The 17,824-nt window shown below is 41.3% G+C and overlaps 1 protein-coding gene across 2 annotated transcripts in view; it reads left to right on the top strand.

The window, feature by feature from the left end:
* LOC118397771 (syntaxin-binding protein 4) overlaps positions 1 to 17,824 on the top strand; it is a 49,858-nt gene that overhangs the window by 23,534 nt on the left and 8,500 nt on the right. For both annotated transcript variants that reach the window (XM_035792656.2, XM_035792652.2), the window contains exons 11-17: positions 321 to 421; positions 1,483 to 1,579; positions 4,095 to 4,216; positions 5,211 to 5,300; positions 5,422 to 5,487; positions 15,604 to 15,786; positions 16,988 to 17,104. In XM_035792656.2, coding sequence (XP_035648549.2) covers positions 321 to 421; positions 1,483 to 1,579; positions 4,095 to 4,216; positions 5,211 to 5,300; positions 5,422 to 5,487; positions 15,604 to 15,786; positions 16,988 to 17,104 — 776 coding nt within the window. The remainder of the gene's footprint in view (positions 1 to 320; positions 422 to 1,482; positions 1,580 to 4,094; positions 4,217 to 5,210; positions 5,301 to 5,421; positions 5,488 to 15,603; positions 15,787 to 16,987; positions 17,105 to 17,824) is intronic.

Below are 17,824 nucleotides of genomic sequence, written 5' to 3'. Positions count from 1 at the left end.
GCGTTTTTAACTGAACAACACATTTTCCACAAACTTTCTTGTACTGAAAATACTTTTGGTGGGTGTGCTGGTGTGTGGCTTGAAGCAACAAGTGATGCATTTAAAGAGCAGGTCTGCATTTTGAACCCATAACCCAACCCCTCCCCGTTTTTCAACTGGTCGTTCAGTTCAGTAACGTTTCCGTTCAATTGAACGTTCTATTACACTTTTATGTACTGAACGCAGACCTGTTCTCTCTCTCTCATGTAAATGCAATAAACATAAGTCATAAATGTCAAAGAAGAGATACATTAACACCTCACCTGTGTCCCGATACTCAGAATCCTACCCTGCCTGTCAGCCAAACAGCATCCAGCAAACACCACACAGGAAGTGCTCCCTCAGCTCCATCAGTCGCCTCAAACTGGAGAGGCTGGAGCAGGTGTGTGTGTGTGTGTGTGTGTGTGTGTGTGTGTGTGTGTGTGTGTGTGTGTGTGTGTGTGTGTGTATTTGTTATCGTGTATTGGTGAACTGTACTGTCAGGTCCATAATGATTGGCACCCTTGATAAAGAGCAAAAAAGACTATAAATAAAAATGACAAACAATGAGCTATATTGTATGCACATAAATAAAGATGTTATACTAATACAATAGTTCAGAGAAAGAGCTTTTGTTTAACAAATAATAACTGTATAACTCACAGGAGGCTGGTGGCACTTTAACGGGCTTGTGGTAATGGCTGGAATGTAATGTGTGTAATGGTATCAAGCACATAGAAACTATGTGTTTGATACCCTTCCATTCGCTCTGTTCCTGCCATTATTATGGGCCATCCTCCCCTCAGCAGCCTCCACTGGTATGACTGTATGTGCCTGTACCTGAGGATTTGTGAGTATGTGTGTAGGAATGTTTGTGATTGTCTTGGTGTGTCTGTAGATGTATGTGTACAGTATGGATGTGGTTTGATGCTAGGGTCATTGCAGTGTAATGATTGTGTTGACTTTGACCCCTCCCTGCAGAGGCATTGCTCAATAAGCTATTACTGCTGCTGGCCAGTCATTTGCTCTGGCCTAATCAAATGGATGCCTACACTCTTTAAAAAAAAAGTGCTATCTAGAACCTAAAAGGATTCTTTTGGCTGTGCCCATGGAAGAACCATGTTTGGTTCCAGGTAAAACCCCTTTGGCTTCCACGTAAAACCCTTTTCACAGAGGGTTCTACCTGGAACCCTTTTTTCTAAGAGTGTACAGTCAAGCCAATGTGCATGTTACTGTGTGTGTGTGTGCGCACGCGTTGGGGTGCATGTTGTCCAAGCTGCTCCAATCCCTCTCCCACAACATCATTGGAAAATCGATAGGCACTATTCACATTCAGCACACTAGGTGTGCGTGTGTTTACTACTCTGTGTGTGTAGTCATGTGTGTATAAATGTGTGAGGGTAGGGTGTGTGTCTTTGATACGGTGTGTGTAAACTCTGTGTGTGTGTGTGTGTGTGTTGGCAGGCTCTGGATGCATTAGGACTGAATCCTACGGAGGCACAGAGACAGACGTTGAGGGCCAGACTGCGAACAGACCCTGCTGGGACTGTGGCCTACGCAGGTAAGACTACACTTCACCATAACCTTACCTGATCCTAACTCTAACCCTAAGCCTGCTGTGACCATGGTCTACGCAGGTAAGACTACACTTCACCATAACCTTACCTGATCCTAACTCTAACCCTAAGCCTGCTGGGACCATGGCCTACGCAGGTAAGACTACACTTCACCATAACCTTACCAGATCCTAACTCTAACCCTAAGCCTGATGGGACAGAGGCCTACGCAGGTAAGACTACACTTCACCATAACCTTACCTGATCCTAACTCTAACCCTAAGCCTGCTGTGACCGTGGCCTATGCAGGTAAGACTACACTTCACCATAACCTTACCTGATCCTAACTCTAACCCTAAGCCTGCTGGGACAGAGGCCTACGCAGGTAAGACTACACTTCACCATAACCTTACCTGATCCTAACTCTAACCCTAAGCCTGCTGGGACAGAGGCCTACGCAGGTAAGACTACACTTCACCATAACCTTACCTGATCCTAACTCTAACCCTAAGCCTGCTGTGACCGTGGCCTATGCAGGTAAGACTACACTTCACCATAACCTTACCTGATCCTAACTCTAACCCTAAGCCTGATGGGACAGAGGCCTACGCAGGTAAGACTACACTTCACCATAACCTTACCTGATCCTAACTCTAACCCTAAGCCTGCTGTGACCGTGGCCTATGCAGGTAAGACTACACTTCACCATAACCTTACCTGATCCTAACTCTAACCCTAAGCCTGCTGGGACAGAGGCCTACGCAGGTAAGACTACACTTCACCATAACCTTACCTCACCATAGCTCTAACCCTGCTCTGACCGTGGCCTACGCAGGTAAGACTACACTTCACCATAACCTTACCCGACCCTAACTATTATTCTACGCAGGCAAGATAACCCCTTACCTTACCTGACCCTTACACAGGTAACACATATCATGTCCCGCTATATCTAAACTATACTGTATAGATAAATGTGATTTTTTAAAAATTTTTATTGAATGAAATCTTTTAAATTGCTTTTGTTAAGTTCCCCAATAAGAAACCAAAAATCGTCGCTGAACAGAAATAGGGAACTACCAAATGACATTGAAAACCGAAACAGGTGGGGGTTTAAAATTGGTTCTGAAAGACATCCATGGGGGTGCCTACAGACTGGATTCTGACCAAGCAAACTTGTGTTAATGTGGTCTTAACACACACCCAGTAGATTTGCCTGATATCAGAAACTAAAGGAAAAGAACCCACACCAACGTAGGTAGGGGAGTGCAAATAACCGTGGAGCAAACCAAGCAGGTGAGACAAGACTTAAACTTAAAAAGGAAGAGCTAGTGGTATCGCTCTTCCAACATCTCTCATGCTAACTGGAGCACTGGGCCAGCACAGGGGAAACTAACGACTAACTAACCAGGCGACAGGGGCAACACATCCAGACCAATGAGGAGGATTCCAATCAAGGCAAACCACACCCAAACAAAACCAACATCGAAATTGAAAACCAAATCAATCTAAACCCCAAAGCCTATAACACTTTCAACACCTCATGTGCATTCACATTGAATAGTGGTGGGTGCAATGTAGCAGCGGCAGCCTACCAGAAGAGATGGAGGCATGGCCTATTGAAGGGGGGGGAGGGGGTGGCTTTCACTTAATTGTTTGGCCACCCTTGAGAGTGAATATCATTCCAGGTAATGTCTTCTGTTGAGATGTTTTTTTTTTATTGTTATAATGTTCACTGACTGCACAGAATCTTAAATTACAGTACATCTGGGTAAGTATTGTCATACTAAAGAGCCTGGGAAGGTTTCCATTGATGAGATGGTCACCATTTGGTTAGAATATTGTAACCAGATAAAGTGAAACTTCACCGTTAGACATTATTTGGGGTGTTGTTCCAGTCTCCCTACATAATTATGATTGATGAGAGGCGTTTCAGACATAATTATGTACCATAGTGGTATTTGTTTATTTTCATGCTGGGAGAGGTCAACCAATTGCGCCATCGGTTGATTGAGCCTGCTGTCTGATCTAAAAGGGAATGAGGTCGAGTTTTGTCAAAATGATTGTGGCCTTTGTGTTCACCGATTGGGATAAAAACGCTTGCAGTGAGTAGATATGGTTGGCCTTCTTCAATAGAGCCATTGGACTTGTCTCAACGATGTTCTTATATGCCACGACATTGCAGGATATCTAGGTTGACACGTTTTACCTGTCTGTAAAAAATTGTTGGAAAAATGGCTTGTGTCATGCACAAAGTATATGTCCTAATCGACTTGCCAAAACTATAGTTTGTTAACAAGACATTTGTGGAGTGGTTGAAAAAACGAGTTTTAATGACTCCAACCTAAGTGTATATAAACTTCTGACTTCAACTGTATGTATAATGTAGCATGTTTCTATTGAAACTTTAACAACAGGCAACAGTCTTTTCTTATGTGTTTTTCAGCAATACAAAAATGTGCAACGAGCATCTATATTCATAGATTGTGATTATAAAACACATGTTATTACTCTGTGCAGACTTTGAGACACTGACACAGGAGCTGTTCAAGCTTCAGTTTGAGGAGTCAGGGGCCGGAGGTCAAGGCTCCAGGTTCGTGTCCGATGACCTCTCCAGTCTCCTAGAGTCACCTACCAACACGGTAGGAGATATTAATACTGTACACTTTAGCCTCTTAGGGTTTTCTTCTGTGAAGACGTCAAAGCTAATGCATTGTAGTTGGTTAAGTGCACATCAGACTGCGAAATTTCAAATGGGTATGATGATTTGCAGCTCTGTCTTTATGCTAAGGTGGCGATGGGCAACTCTAGTCCTCAGGGCCTGATTGGTGATACACTTTTGCCCCAGCAAACATACCTGACTCCAATAATCAACTAATCATGGTCTTTAGTTTAGAATGCAATTAATTTAGTCAGCTATATGGCTGGGTGAAAAGTGTGACACCAATCAGGCCCTGAGGACTAGAGTTGCCCATCCCTGCACTAACAGTGTTTCTCTATTGTAGCATTCCTATTTGCTGTAGTAAACATCCATGTGTACAGTGTAGTAGTGGTTATGGATGTCGACCTGTTGATGCTCTGCTTGAAGGTGATTAATGTGTGTAGTAGTGTGATTGTACAATATATGTTTGCAGTAAAGTCTTCAGTAACCGATCTATTAGGGGTTTTGGGACACCCATCTGTTGGGACATCCATCTGTTCCATGTATTTGAACTGTTCCAGAGCTAGAACACCTGATTCAACTTGTCAACTACTGTAATTATCAAGCCCATGTTATGTGCACCAGGTGAGCTAGTTCAGGACTACAACAAAGTTGTGAAATATCTAGGGGTCCCCGAGGATAGGTTTGAAAACCACTGGCCTGTATGCATGTGTTCCTATGTTGTAGTGTGTGTGTGAGAGTGTAATACAGACTGTAACTAAATCATGTGGTAACATGTTATTTTAATGATGTGTTTCTGTGTTGATGCTATACATGCTGGTAATGCCTGTTTGATGTTCCGTTGCTGTGATTGTGTGAAGTAGAGCCTTTATTCATGTCCCTCTGTCTTCCTGTCTCTCCAGATCATCCTTCACTGTTAGATCAGTATTCACTGTCTCTGTCTAATAATGTCCCTGTTGTCCTGTATCTGTCAGCCTTCACTGTCTGACTCTGATGACCTGGAGGAGATGGAGAGACTGAGGAAAGACCACATCGAGGCTCTGAGAGAGATCAAGAAACTACAGGTATCACAGGAGTTAGAGAAATCAAAAATTAGTAGGTCAGAAAACAGGAACATTTGTGTGTAGAGTTTAGAGAATATATAGACTTTTTTTTATTTTCTTGCCGTGTCTCTACATTCTCCAGGAGCAGTTGGCAGAGTCAGAGAGATTTCACCTGCAGATGCAGGAAGAGCTGAACATGGTCAAACAGGTGATTTTAGTATATTTTATCTGACCTTACACATACATCTGAAGCTCACTTACTGGAAGTTAACTGGTTTTGTTGAGCTTTTTTGGGGGGTGCGTAGTTTGCCCATTCACCAGAGGGCGCTCTGCACAAGCATGCACACTTACATACATGTGTTTTATTCTGTAGGGTTTCTTTGTCTTATGAAGAAGCAGAGAACAAACCAGACACTTGAGGCCATATCAGGCTGCTGAGGGGAGGACGGCTCATAATAATGGCAGAAACCGAGCAAATGGAAAGGCATCAAACACCTGCAGACCGTGTGTTTGATGTGTTTGATACCATTCCACTGATTCCACTCCAGTCACTACCATGAGCCCGTTCTCCCCAATTAAGGTGCCACCAACCTCCTGTGCTTGAGTCCAACTGACGTTTTGTTAATGACCGGTCGTGAAGAGGTAGCATAAGACTAGCATGCAATCTTTTAAATGCATGTTTCTAGGTTACAGTTTATATTCAGCAAGCGATGGTGTTTTCTTGGTCTTAGACTGTGGACTTCATACAAGATTGTCCAGGTTTGTCTTGTGGATGACCATATCTGAAATCTGCCTTGCCTACTACTTGCTAACGACGTACTGTACTAATCTTACTACATACTATTTAGAACGTACTTTTTTAGTAAAAACGCAGTAAGCAACGAATATAAACTAAGCTCATCCATACTAAGAATGCATCATGTTCTTTTTAATTAACTAGGGAAGTCAGTTAAGAACAATTCTTATTTACAATGACGGCCTACCCCAGCCAAACCCTAATCGGGATGATATTGGGCCAATTGTGCGCAACCCTATGGGACTCCGATCACGACATGTTGTGACAGAGCCTGGAATCGAACCAAGGTCTGTAGTGACACCCCTAGCACTGAGATGCGCCACTCGGGAGCCCCTAATGTGTAATTGCGTTAATTCCCGCCATTCGTTCGTTTTTGTACAGCACGTCCCTTTATCTGATTATCAGCTGTTGTCAAACGCACGTGGGTAGAGAAAGACGATTCTCTTCCTCAACCGTGTGCGGAGAATTCTAGTAGATGAAAAGCCAAAATTAGTATGACATCCTGGCATTTACTACATTTGACATTTCACATGCTGTAACACTTTCTATTTTTGCATACCCAAAAACCCTGCTATTTATGGTAGAATGCATCAAGTGGTATTCGGACACGGCCGATAAACTGATAACCCATGAGCATCACATACTGCATACACCCAACCACATGAGCGTCACATACTGAAACCAACAAACCCCTCATTATGAACTCCTTAATTCGCTACGGGACCCTAGAGCAGTCACACACTCTCTCAAACTTCCCCTCCATGCATGTCGTCATCATTCCTAAGCATCTTTTCTCTCTGAGTGTGTTGAGAACACGGGATTTAAGCACGTACTGTATTGTAGTAGCACCGAGGCAATACTCACCGTGTGTAGGAGGGAGAAACGGACGGCACCGTGTAGGGTTACTGTATGATGTGTGAGCCTACAGGGAACATAGAGGTGGGTGCACCCTAAATAGATCCTCCCTGTATTGTGAGTCATTGACACAGCACACCTCTTCTTCTCTCTGGTTGCATCCCAAATGACACTCTATTCCCTATATAGTGCACTACTTTTGACTCGGACCATTGTAGTGCAATTAGGGGATAGTGTGTCATTTGGGACTCATCCTCTGAAGCATAAAGCACACAGATCAATTTCCAAATGTAATATATCCCAACAGGCACTAGGATAGTAACATATTTATTCGGTTTCTCCATATCCCTCTATCTTCCTCCTGTACATCATGTTCATCACGACACTGATTGCATATTATGTAGTCACTACCTGGTTATCAGATTAAGTTCTACACCAGGGCTGCCCAATACTGGTCCTGGAGGGCTGAAACATTTAAGTTTTTTGTTTCTACCTGATAGTTAATTGCACTCAACTGGTGTCCCAGATCTGAATTAGTCCCTGATTTAAAAGGAGAGGATGGAAACCAGAAGTGTTTTGGCCCTCCCGGACCAGGTTTGGGCAGAAGTACAAGCAAACCATTGTAAATAAAGATTACGAATACATGAAGAGCTTCTTGTCGGAGTCCCTCTTGCAGACCCAACATGAGCTACTGCCTCTGCAACATAAATAATTTTTGCTACTATAGGCCATATTACATAGACATGTAGGCTACACTTACACTACCGGTCAAAAGTTTTAGAATACCTACTCAATCAAGGTTTTTTAAATTTATTTTTTACTATTTTCTACATTGTAGAATAATAGTGAAGACATCAAAACTATGAAATAACAAATGGAATCATGTAGTAACCAAAAATTGTTGAACAAATCCAAATATATGTTATATTTGAGATTCTTCAAATAGGCACCCTTTGCCTTGACAGCTTTGCACACTCTTGGCATTCTCTCAACCATCTTCACCTGGAATGCTTTTCCAACAGTCTTTTCCTTCACTCTGCGTTCCGAATGATCCCAAACCATCTCAATTTGGTTGAGGTCTGGGGATTGTGGAGGCCAGGTCATCTGATGCAGCACTCCATCACTCTCATTATTGGTAAAATAGCCCTTACATAGCCTGGAGGTGTGTTGAGTCATTGGCCTGTTGAAAAACAAATGATAGTCCCACTAAGCCCAGATGGGAATGGCGTATTGCTGCAGAATGCTTTTGTAGCTATGCTGGTTAAGTGTACCTTGAATTCTAAATAAATCAGTGTCAGCAGCAAAGCACCCCCACACCATAGCACCACCTCCTCCATGCTTCACGGTGGGAAATAAACATGCAAAGATCATCCGTTCACCCACACCGCGTCTCACAAAGACACAGCGGTTGGAAACAAAGGTCTTACATTTCACTCCAGACCAAAGGACACATTTCCATCAGTCTAATGTCCATTGCTCATGTTTCTTGGCCCAAGCAAGTCTCTTCTTATTATTTGTGTCCTTTAGTAGTGGTTTCTTTGCAGCAAATCGACCATGAAGGCCTGATTCACGCAGTCTCCTCTGAACAGTTGATGTTGAGATGTGTCTGTTACTTGTTCTCTGTGAAGCATTTATTTGGGCAGCAATCTGAGGTGCAGTTAACTCTAATGAACTTGTCCTCTGCAGCAGAGGTAACTCTGGGTCTTCCATTCCTGTGGCGGTCCTTATGAGAGCCAGTATCACCATTGCGCTTGATGGTTTTTATGACTTCACTTGAAGAAACTTTCAAGTTCTTGAAATGTTCCATACCGACTGACCTTCATGTCTTAAAGTAATGATGGACTGTCGTTTCTCTTTGCTTATTTGAGCTGTTCTTGCCATGATATGGACTTGGTCTTTTACCAAATAGGGCTATCTTCTGTATACCACCCCTACCTTGTCACAACACAACTGATTGGCTCAAATGCATTAAGAAGGAAAGAAATTCCACAAATTAACCTTTAAGAAGGCACACCTGTTAATTTAAATGCATTCCAGGTGACTACCTCATGAAGCTGGTTGAGAGAATGCCAAGAGTGTGGAAAGCTGTCAAGGCAAAGTGTGGCTATTTGAAGAATCTCAAATGTGAAATACATTTAGAATTGTTTAACACTTTCTTAGGTTACTACATGATTCCATGTGTTTTTTCATTGTTTTGATGTCTTCACTATTATTCTACAATGTAAAAATATAGAAAAAACCTTGAATGAGTAGGTGTTCTAAAACTTTTGACTGGTAGTGTACATGTATATTAAACAAACATATAAACGCAACATGCAACAACTGCAAAGATTGAGTTATAGTTCATATAAGGTTCATATAAGGAAATCAGTCAATTGAATTTAATTCATTAGGCCCTAGTCTATGGATTTCACATAACTGGGTAGGGATGCAACCATGGGTGGTCCTTGGAGGGCGTAGGCCAACCCACTGGGGAGCCAGGCCCAGCCAATCAGAATGACGAAGCAGGATGGTGGAGGTCCTGGGCAGGTGTGGTTACACGTGGTCTGCGGTTGTGAGGCTGGTTGGACGTACTGACACATTTTCTAAAACAACATTGGAGTCAGATTATGGTAGAAATTAACATTCAATTCTCTGACAAAATCTCTGATTGACATTCCTGGAGTCAGCATGGCAATCTGTAACTGCATTGTATGACACAACTGCACATTTTAAAGTGGCCTTTTATTGTCCCAAGCACAAGGTGCACCTGTGTAATGAATGTGCTTTTTAATCAGCTTCTTATTTTTGTGTGTATGGAACATTTATAGTATTTTTTTATTTAATTTCATGCAACATGGTACAGACACTTTGCTTTTATATTTTTCTACAACGCTTTATATAAATTTGAATTATCATCTACTTTGTCACATATGCGTTATTTGATTCAAGGACCAACAATGGAGAGTTTTTCTTCTTCCTCAAATTAAACCTTACCCCTAAGGGAATTGCTTGTGCCTGTTGTTTTTTTCTGCTATCAAACACTTGAGCTCAAAAGGACGCATTGCCTTTCCGTTGAATCCATAAGAACGCTAAAGCTTTGTCTGGGATTTAACTCACCGTCTCGACACTTGCATCAGAAGAAAGAGAACAAAGATAACTTGATGGGTGTTAATTTTTTGTGGAATTGAAAAATACAGTTGAAATGTTTACAAATTAGATGCGCTGAAATGAAGGCAACTAACGGAAAAAACACTTGGATTATAGCGATATTTTGTATTTTCTCACAAACAATGTAAAGTATGTTTAGATAGGTACAATGTTTTTTATTTATTTTTATTTTACTAGGCTCTTATTTTCAATGACGGCCTAGGAACAGTGGGTTAACTGCCTGTTCAGGGGCAGAACGACAGACCTTGTCAGCTCGGGGATTTGAACTTGCAACCTTTCGGTTACTAGTCCAACACTCTAACCACTAGGCTACCCTGCTACCCTGTAGAGCCAAGCGTGTTGATTTTGAATCTGAGAGTATCCTGCTATTAACACACTTGTTGAATTATGCAAGTGAACAAGACAACAACAGTAATTATTGAGGCAGTCTAGACAGTGCAGGTGGGGAAGATGGCACAAGTGTTTGATGGTTGCAGCCCTGTTCCTCCCCTTTATGTTAATTTATGCATACAGTGCCTTGCGAAAGTATTCGGCCCCCTTGAACTTTGCGACCTTTTGCCACATTTCAGGCTTCAAACATAAAGATATAAAACTGTATTTTTTTGTGAAGAATCAACAACAAGTGGTACACAATCATGAAGTGGAACGACATTTATTGGATATTTCAAACTTTTTTAACAAATCAAAAACTGAAAAATTGGGTGTGCAAAATTATTCAGCCCCTTTACTTTCAGTGCAGCAAACTCTCTCCAGACGTTCAGTGAGGATCTCTGAATGATCCAATGTTGACCTAAATGCCTAATGATGATAAATACAATCCACCTGTGTGTAATCAAGTCTCCGTATAAATGCACCTGCACTGTGATAGTCTCAGAGGTCCGTTAAAAGCGCAGAGAGCATCATGAAGAACAAGGAACAAACCAGGCAGGTCCGAGATACTGTTGTGAAGAAGTTTAAAGGATTTGGATACAAAAATATTTCCCAAGCTTTAAACATCCCAAGGAGCACTGTGCAAGCGATAATATTGAAATGGAAGGAGTATCAGACCACTGCAAATCTACCAAGACCTGGCCGTCCCTCTAAACTTTCAGCTCATACAAGGAGAAGACTGATCAGAGATGCAGCCAAGAGGCCCATGATCACTCTGGATGAACTGCAGAGATCTACAGCTGAGGTGGGAGACTCTGTCCATAGGACAACAATCAGTCGTATATTGCACAAATCTGGCCTTTATGGAAGAGTGCAAGTAGAAAGCCATTTCTTAAAGATATCCATAAAAAGTGTTGTTTAAAGTTTGCCACAAGCCACCTGGGAGACACACCAAACATGTGGAAGAAGGTGCTTTGGTCAGATGAAACCAAAATTGAACTTTTTGGCAACAATGCAAAACGTTATGTTTGGCGTAAAAGCAACACAGCTCATCACCCTAAACACACCATCCCCACTGTCAAACATGGTGGTGGCAGCATCATGGTTTGGGCCTGCTTTTCTTCAGCAGGGACAGGGAAGATGGTTAAAATTGATGGGAAGATGGATGGAGCCAAATACAGGACCATTCTGGAAGAAAACCTGATGGAGTCTGCAAAAGACCTGAGACTGGGACGGAGATTTGTCTTCCAACATGACAATGATCCAAAACATAAAGCAAAATCTACAATGGAATGGTTCAAAAATAAACATATCCAGGTGTTAGAATGGCCAAGTCAAAGTCCAGACCTGAATCCAATCGAGAATCTGTGGAAAGAACTGAAAACTGCTGTTCACAAATGCTCTCCATCCAACCTCACTGAGCTCGAGCTGTTTTGCAAGGAGGAATGGGAAAAAATGTCAGTCTCTCAATGTGCAAAACTGATAGACATACCCCAAGCGACTTACAGCTGTAATCGCAGCAAAAGGTGGTGCTACAAAGTATTAACATAAGGGGGCTGAATAATTTTGCACGCCCAATTTTTCAGTTTTTGATTTGTTAAAAAAGTTTGAAATATCCAATAAATGTCGTTCCACTTCATGATTGTGTCCCACTTGTTGTTGATTCTTCACAAAAAAATAAAGTTTTATATCTTTATGTTTGAAGCCTGAAATGTGGCAAAAGGTCGCAAAGTTCAAGGGGGCCGAATACTTTCGCAAGGCACTGTATATGCAAATATACTATCTTTATGTAAATTAGGCACACATAATTATCTTTATATGAACACAGAATATAATAAAAAATACCTGATACTATAAGAAAATTTATAAATCAGTGCATTCTAATAAAAGTAAAACTCATTATTTGTCTGTGCCAGTAAAATGTTTTATGTGTAATAATTCAGTCAATATCTGAGGATTATAACATTTTTTAAAGTTTGGAGTATCTTCACCCATTATCCAGCTGTTGCATTAATTAGAAATATATTTTTTACTTATTACCTCTTTTTCTCCCCAATTTTGTGATATCCAATTGGTATTTACAGTCTTGTCCCATCGCTGCAACTCCTGTACGGACTCGGTAGAGGCGAAGGACGAGATCCATGCGTCCTCCGAAACACGACCCTGCCAAGCCACACTGCTTCTTGACACACAGCCCGCTTAATCCGGAAGCCAGCCGCACTAATGTGTTGGAGGAAACACCGTACGACTGCCGACGGAAGTCAGTATGCATGCTCCCGGCATGCCACAAGGAGTCGCTCGAGTGCAATGGGACAAGGACATCCCGGCCGCCAAACCCTCCCTTAACCCGGACGACGTTGGGCCAATTGTGCGGCACCTCATGGGTCTCCCAGTCGCGACACAGCCTGGGATCAAATATTATAAGTGTTTTTAAAACCTTTTTAACAATTTTCGATGACTGTTGCTAAGTGCACAATATAAGAAATAGGGTGCCATTTGGGATGCTGCCTTTTAAGAGCTCTGTATAGTGCTCCCTGCAGACTCAGCAGCTTCAGGCTCAGAGGGTAGCAGCATTACAGAACTAAATCCCTGCTGTCATCCCAGCCAGCACACAGAAAACATTACACAAGCGGATAAAGAAAATACATAATTTACTAGTAAAACAACTGAATTATGTATTGAATAGATCCAGGGACATGTCCTGCTGTTGCTATTTTGTGAAGGTTTACAACGCCATCTGATAAATCCATGTTTGACCAGTTTGCATGGGGTTTGGTTAGATTTTCTATTAAGGCTCTTTTGTAGAGCTGAGGGGAAAAGGAGAGACACAGACTAACAGTATATAAAGATACAATATTGAGGGCTTACTCAGTGTTTAGAGTTACAGCTTGTATGTTGCTCTGCCCTATCGTGCCCTTCCTGTGTACTGATGCTGTTGGTCATTGCTAACTCGGGAAACTCATTCACATGACTGTGAGATGTATCCCAGCTTAAGTGATCTTATCCCTTGCTCTCTCGCTCCCTTTCCTTCTGTTCTCTGAACGTCGGTTCTGAGAATATATAGAATTCCCAGTATTCCAGTCACAGGAACAGCTGGTGTGTGTGTGGGGGGGGCAAGTCAATGAATGTGTGCATGTGTATGTGCCCATTTACTGGTGTGTGTGCGTGTGTGTGTGCGTGTGTGTGTGTGTGTGTGTGTGTGTGTGTGTGTGTGTGTGTGTGTGTGTGTGTGTGTGTGTGCACATGTGTTCCATGTAGGGAACACCAGGGGAGATCTAGGTCACAGAGAGTTAGGTGTTTATTTTTAGCCAACAGCAGGGATCAGCATTGACCACAAGCACACAAACACACAGAGAAATAGTTTGTGGAAGAAAATAAATAAATCCATCAGAGACTTTATAACTGGACGGCTATATTGAGGTTTTCCACATACCTACAGATTGATAATAGAACATTGGCTAGAGGGTTTGAACTTTGAACTAACTGACAGACTAATGCATGTTATGCCACTAGGCTTACGAAACATTGTTTTTTTTTTAAGTCTTCAGAGGCATCGACATCCCATGTTTGTTTTTTTTAAACCATGAACTGCAACTCAATATTACGCTACAGCTTGTATAGATTGGCCACAACACACATGAGCCTTCTGTGTCAATTATCTACCGTTTTATCATAGTATCAGGTACGGCTAGGAGTTCTTTCAGGTCAAGTGGTCATTACATAAACTTATGTAATTATGTAGGTTAGTCTGTCAGGTTGTCTCTCTCTCCAAGGTAGTCGCATCATCCGTCATGTGTCACTAGCATGTTTACTCTAGCGTCTTAACACCACTCTAGCGTGTTAACACTAGTGTGTTGATTATCGTGTTGACTCAGATCTAGCCTGTTAACACCACTCTAGTGTGTTGACTGTACTCTAGCGTGTTGACTGCTCTAGCGTGTTTACTCTCATCTAGCATGTTGACTCTACTCTAGCGTGTTAACACCACTTTAGCGTGTTGACTCTGCTCTAGCATGTTGACTCTACTCTAGCGTGTTAACACCACTTTAGCGTGTTGACTCTGCCCTAGCTTGTTGACACCGCCCTAGCGTTTTGACACCACTCTAGCGTGTTGAATCTGCCCTAGCGTGTTGACTCTGCCCTAGCGTGTTGACACCACCCTAGCGTGTTGACACCGCCCTAGCGTTTTGACACCACTCTAGCGTATTGAATCTGCCCTAGCGTGTTGACTCTGCCCTAGCGTGTTGACACCGCCCTAGCGTGTTGACACCACTTTAGCGTGTTGACCCCGCTCTAGCATGTTGACTTTGCTCTAGTGTGTTAACACCACTCTAGCGGGTTGACTCTAGTGTGTTGATTCCTCTAGCGTGTTGACTCTGTTCTAGCGTGTTGACTCTGCTCTAGCTGGTGATGAGTGAGGGAGACCTGCAGTGGTGTAAAGTACTGAAGTAAAAATACTTTGGAGAACTACTTAAGTAGTTTCGGGATATCTGTACATTACTTTGCTATTTATATTTTTCACAACTTTTACTTTTACTCCACTACATTCCCAAAGAAAATAAGGTACTTTTTACTCCATACATCAGGGATAACACCCAAAAGTGTGGGAGTGTGACCGCCCTGTCCGTAAAAAGCAATAAGACAATTGTGGCGCCTGGTTTGCTTAATATGAGGATTTTGATGTATAGCATTTACTTTGTACTTTTACTCAAGTATCAACACTTTTCCACCACTGTATTTAAGTACATTTTAAACCAGATACTTTTAGTCTTTTACTCAAGTAGTATTTTATTGGGTGACTTTTAGTTTAGTCATTTTCTATTAAGGTATCTTTCACTTTTACTCAAGTATGACAATCGGTACATTTTCCACCACTGGAGACCTGTTTGTGGGTGTCAGTGTCACACACCTCAGAACACTTTTATCCTCTAGCAGAGAATTACAAAAGAAAGCTAAAATGCCTCTGAAATAGGACAAAATCATTTAAGAGACAAATTAAAGCAAAGCACTGTTTCTAAATAAATAATGTAGAATCCTTTTCATTCATTCAAGCAGTAAAATGTTCCAACACAAGTTCAAAGTGCACTGAACTTTTACCTACAGCATATTCATGTGCCTGTTTGATTCTCCTCTCCTCGTCACTCTCCCTGGTAGGAGGTAAAGTCTGGGACGGATGAGAGCCGTGCTCTGCGGAGCCGGATCCACCTGGCTGTAGCAGCCCAGAAGCAGGCCAGGGGGATGGAGATGGATTATGAGGAGGTGATCCATCTCCTGGAGGCTGAGATAGCCGAGCTCAAGGCCCAGAGGAACGAACAGCAGCAGCCCGGCCAGGCTAAGGTAACAGACTGGTTCTCAAATCATACGCTATAATCCCTATTGCATTACTTTTGACCAGAGCCACTATTCCCCGTGTATTGCACTACTTTTGACCAGTGGAGTAAAGTACTTAAGTATCTGTACTTTACCATTTATGTTTTGCCAACCTTTACTTCACTACATTCCTAAAGAAAATGTACCTTTTTACTCAATGCACACACTTATCAAGAGAACATGTGGTCATTCCTACTGCCTATGATCTGGCGGACGAAACACAAATGCATAATTTGTAAATTATGTCTGAGTAAATTTTTTAAACAAGAAATGGTGCCATCTGCTTTGTTTAATATAAGGAATTTGAAATGATTTATACTTTTACTTTTGATACTTAAGTATATTTGATCAATTACATTTACTGTTGATATTTAACTCTTAGAACCACCCATCCCGGATCCGGTATATTTGTAATCAGCAACGCTGAATAGCATAGCACAACAGTCAAATAATATTACTAGAAAATATTCATATTCATGAAATCACAAGTGAAATATAGCGAAACACAGCTTAGCCTTTTGTTAATCACCCTGTCGTCTCAGAATGTGAAATTATGCTTTACAGTGAAAGCAATACAAATACGTTTGTGTAAGCTTATCGATAGCATAACAAAACAATAAGTACACCTAGCATCAGGTAACTTTGTCACGAAAATCAGAAAAGCAATCAAATGAATTGTTTACCTTTGATCTTCGAATGTTTTCACTCACGAGACTCCCAGTTAGACAACAAATGTTCCTGTTGTTCCATAAAGATATTTTTTACATGCAAATACCTCTGTTAGTTTGTTGCGTTATGCCCAGGAATCCACCGGAAAGAGCGGTCAGGACAACGCAGACAAAAATCCAAATTATATCCATAATGTCCACAGAAACATGTCAAATGTTTTTTATAATCAATCCTCAAGGTGTTTTTCAAATATCTATTCAATGATATATATCAACCGGGACAGTTGGCTTTTCACGCATTGTTGTTTTTAGCTGTATAGATGTATTTTGGACATTTTCAGTGTATTTTGAACGCTTTCAGACAATACGATTTAATCACAATAATAAAAAATAAATAAAAAATACAGACAATCTTTCAATTTCTGAATGAAAACCCATCCAGATGCAGGCCATTCAGTAGAACCCCTGCTGATGACCTAGTGTGATGTCCTTCCTGATAGGATGAGGTGGAGGAGCTGAAGAAGAGAGTGGCCGTTCTGGAGTGTCAACTACGTAAGAACGAGGGGGCCAAAAAGGGCTTTGAGGTGTCCATGGGAAAACTGCTCAACTTCGTGGAGGTACTGTATGTGTGTGTACTGTGATTACTGAATGTCAACACTAGCTCTCTCGAAGACCATTACTTCATATCTAGTTTACAATGTGTGAAGGGAAACTGATTTGAGAAGGAGAAACAGATTTGAATTCATATCATTCACATCCTCAGAAAGAAAATACAGAAATATAAAGACAAACTGAAATTAGCATTTACATCTCTGAATAATGACAAGGTTATAAATAGCAGACCTGGGTTCAAATACGTATTTTCTAGTGTATTTGAGTATTTTCAAAAATTGTAGCTGAATCAACTACTTCTATTTGAACTATTTTTTTTCAAATAATTTCCTATAAATACTACTTTAAAATATTTTCAAATACTTATTTCCAAAAACATAGCAAATACCCCTTGAACCAAACTGACCTGGATTTAAATGCATGGGAGTATTTTAATATGTGTATTTATTTTCAAATACATGCCAATATTTTCCAACTGTATTTCAAAATATTAAAATCCAAATATTTACTTTGAAATGTATGTGAAAGTAATTTAAATACTTTAATAGTATTTGAACCCATGTCTGATAAATAGGGTTGTAGTGTTCAGAAAAGTGGTCGCGTCTAATGTGTCCCAAATGGCGCCCTATTCCCTACAAATAAGAATTTGTTCTTAACTGACTTGCCTAGTTAAATAAAGATAAAATAAAAAATATAGTGCACCCCTTTTGACCAGAGCCCTATGT

This window comes from Oncorhynchus keta, chromosome 2 (genome assembly GCF_023373465.1).
Source record: "Oncorhynchus keta strain PuntledgeMale-10-30-2019 chromosome 2, Oket_V2, whole genome shotgun sequence".
Taxonomy (NCBI): Eukaryota; Metazoa; Chordata; class Actinopteri; order Salmoniformes; family Salmonidae; genus Oncorhynchus; species Oncorhynchus keta.
The sequence above is the reverse complement of the archived record's forward strand: the minus strand, read 5'-3'. Positions and strand labels throughout refer to the sequence as shown.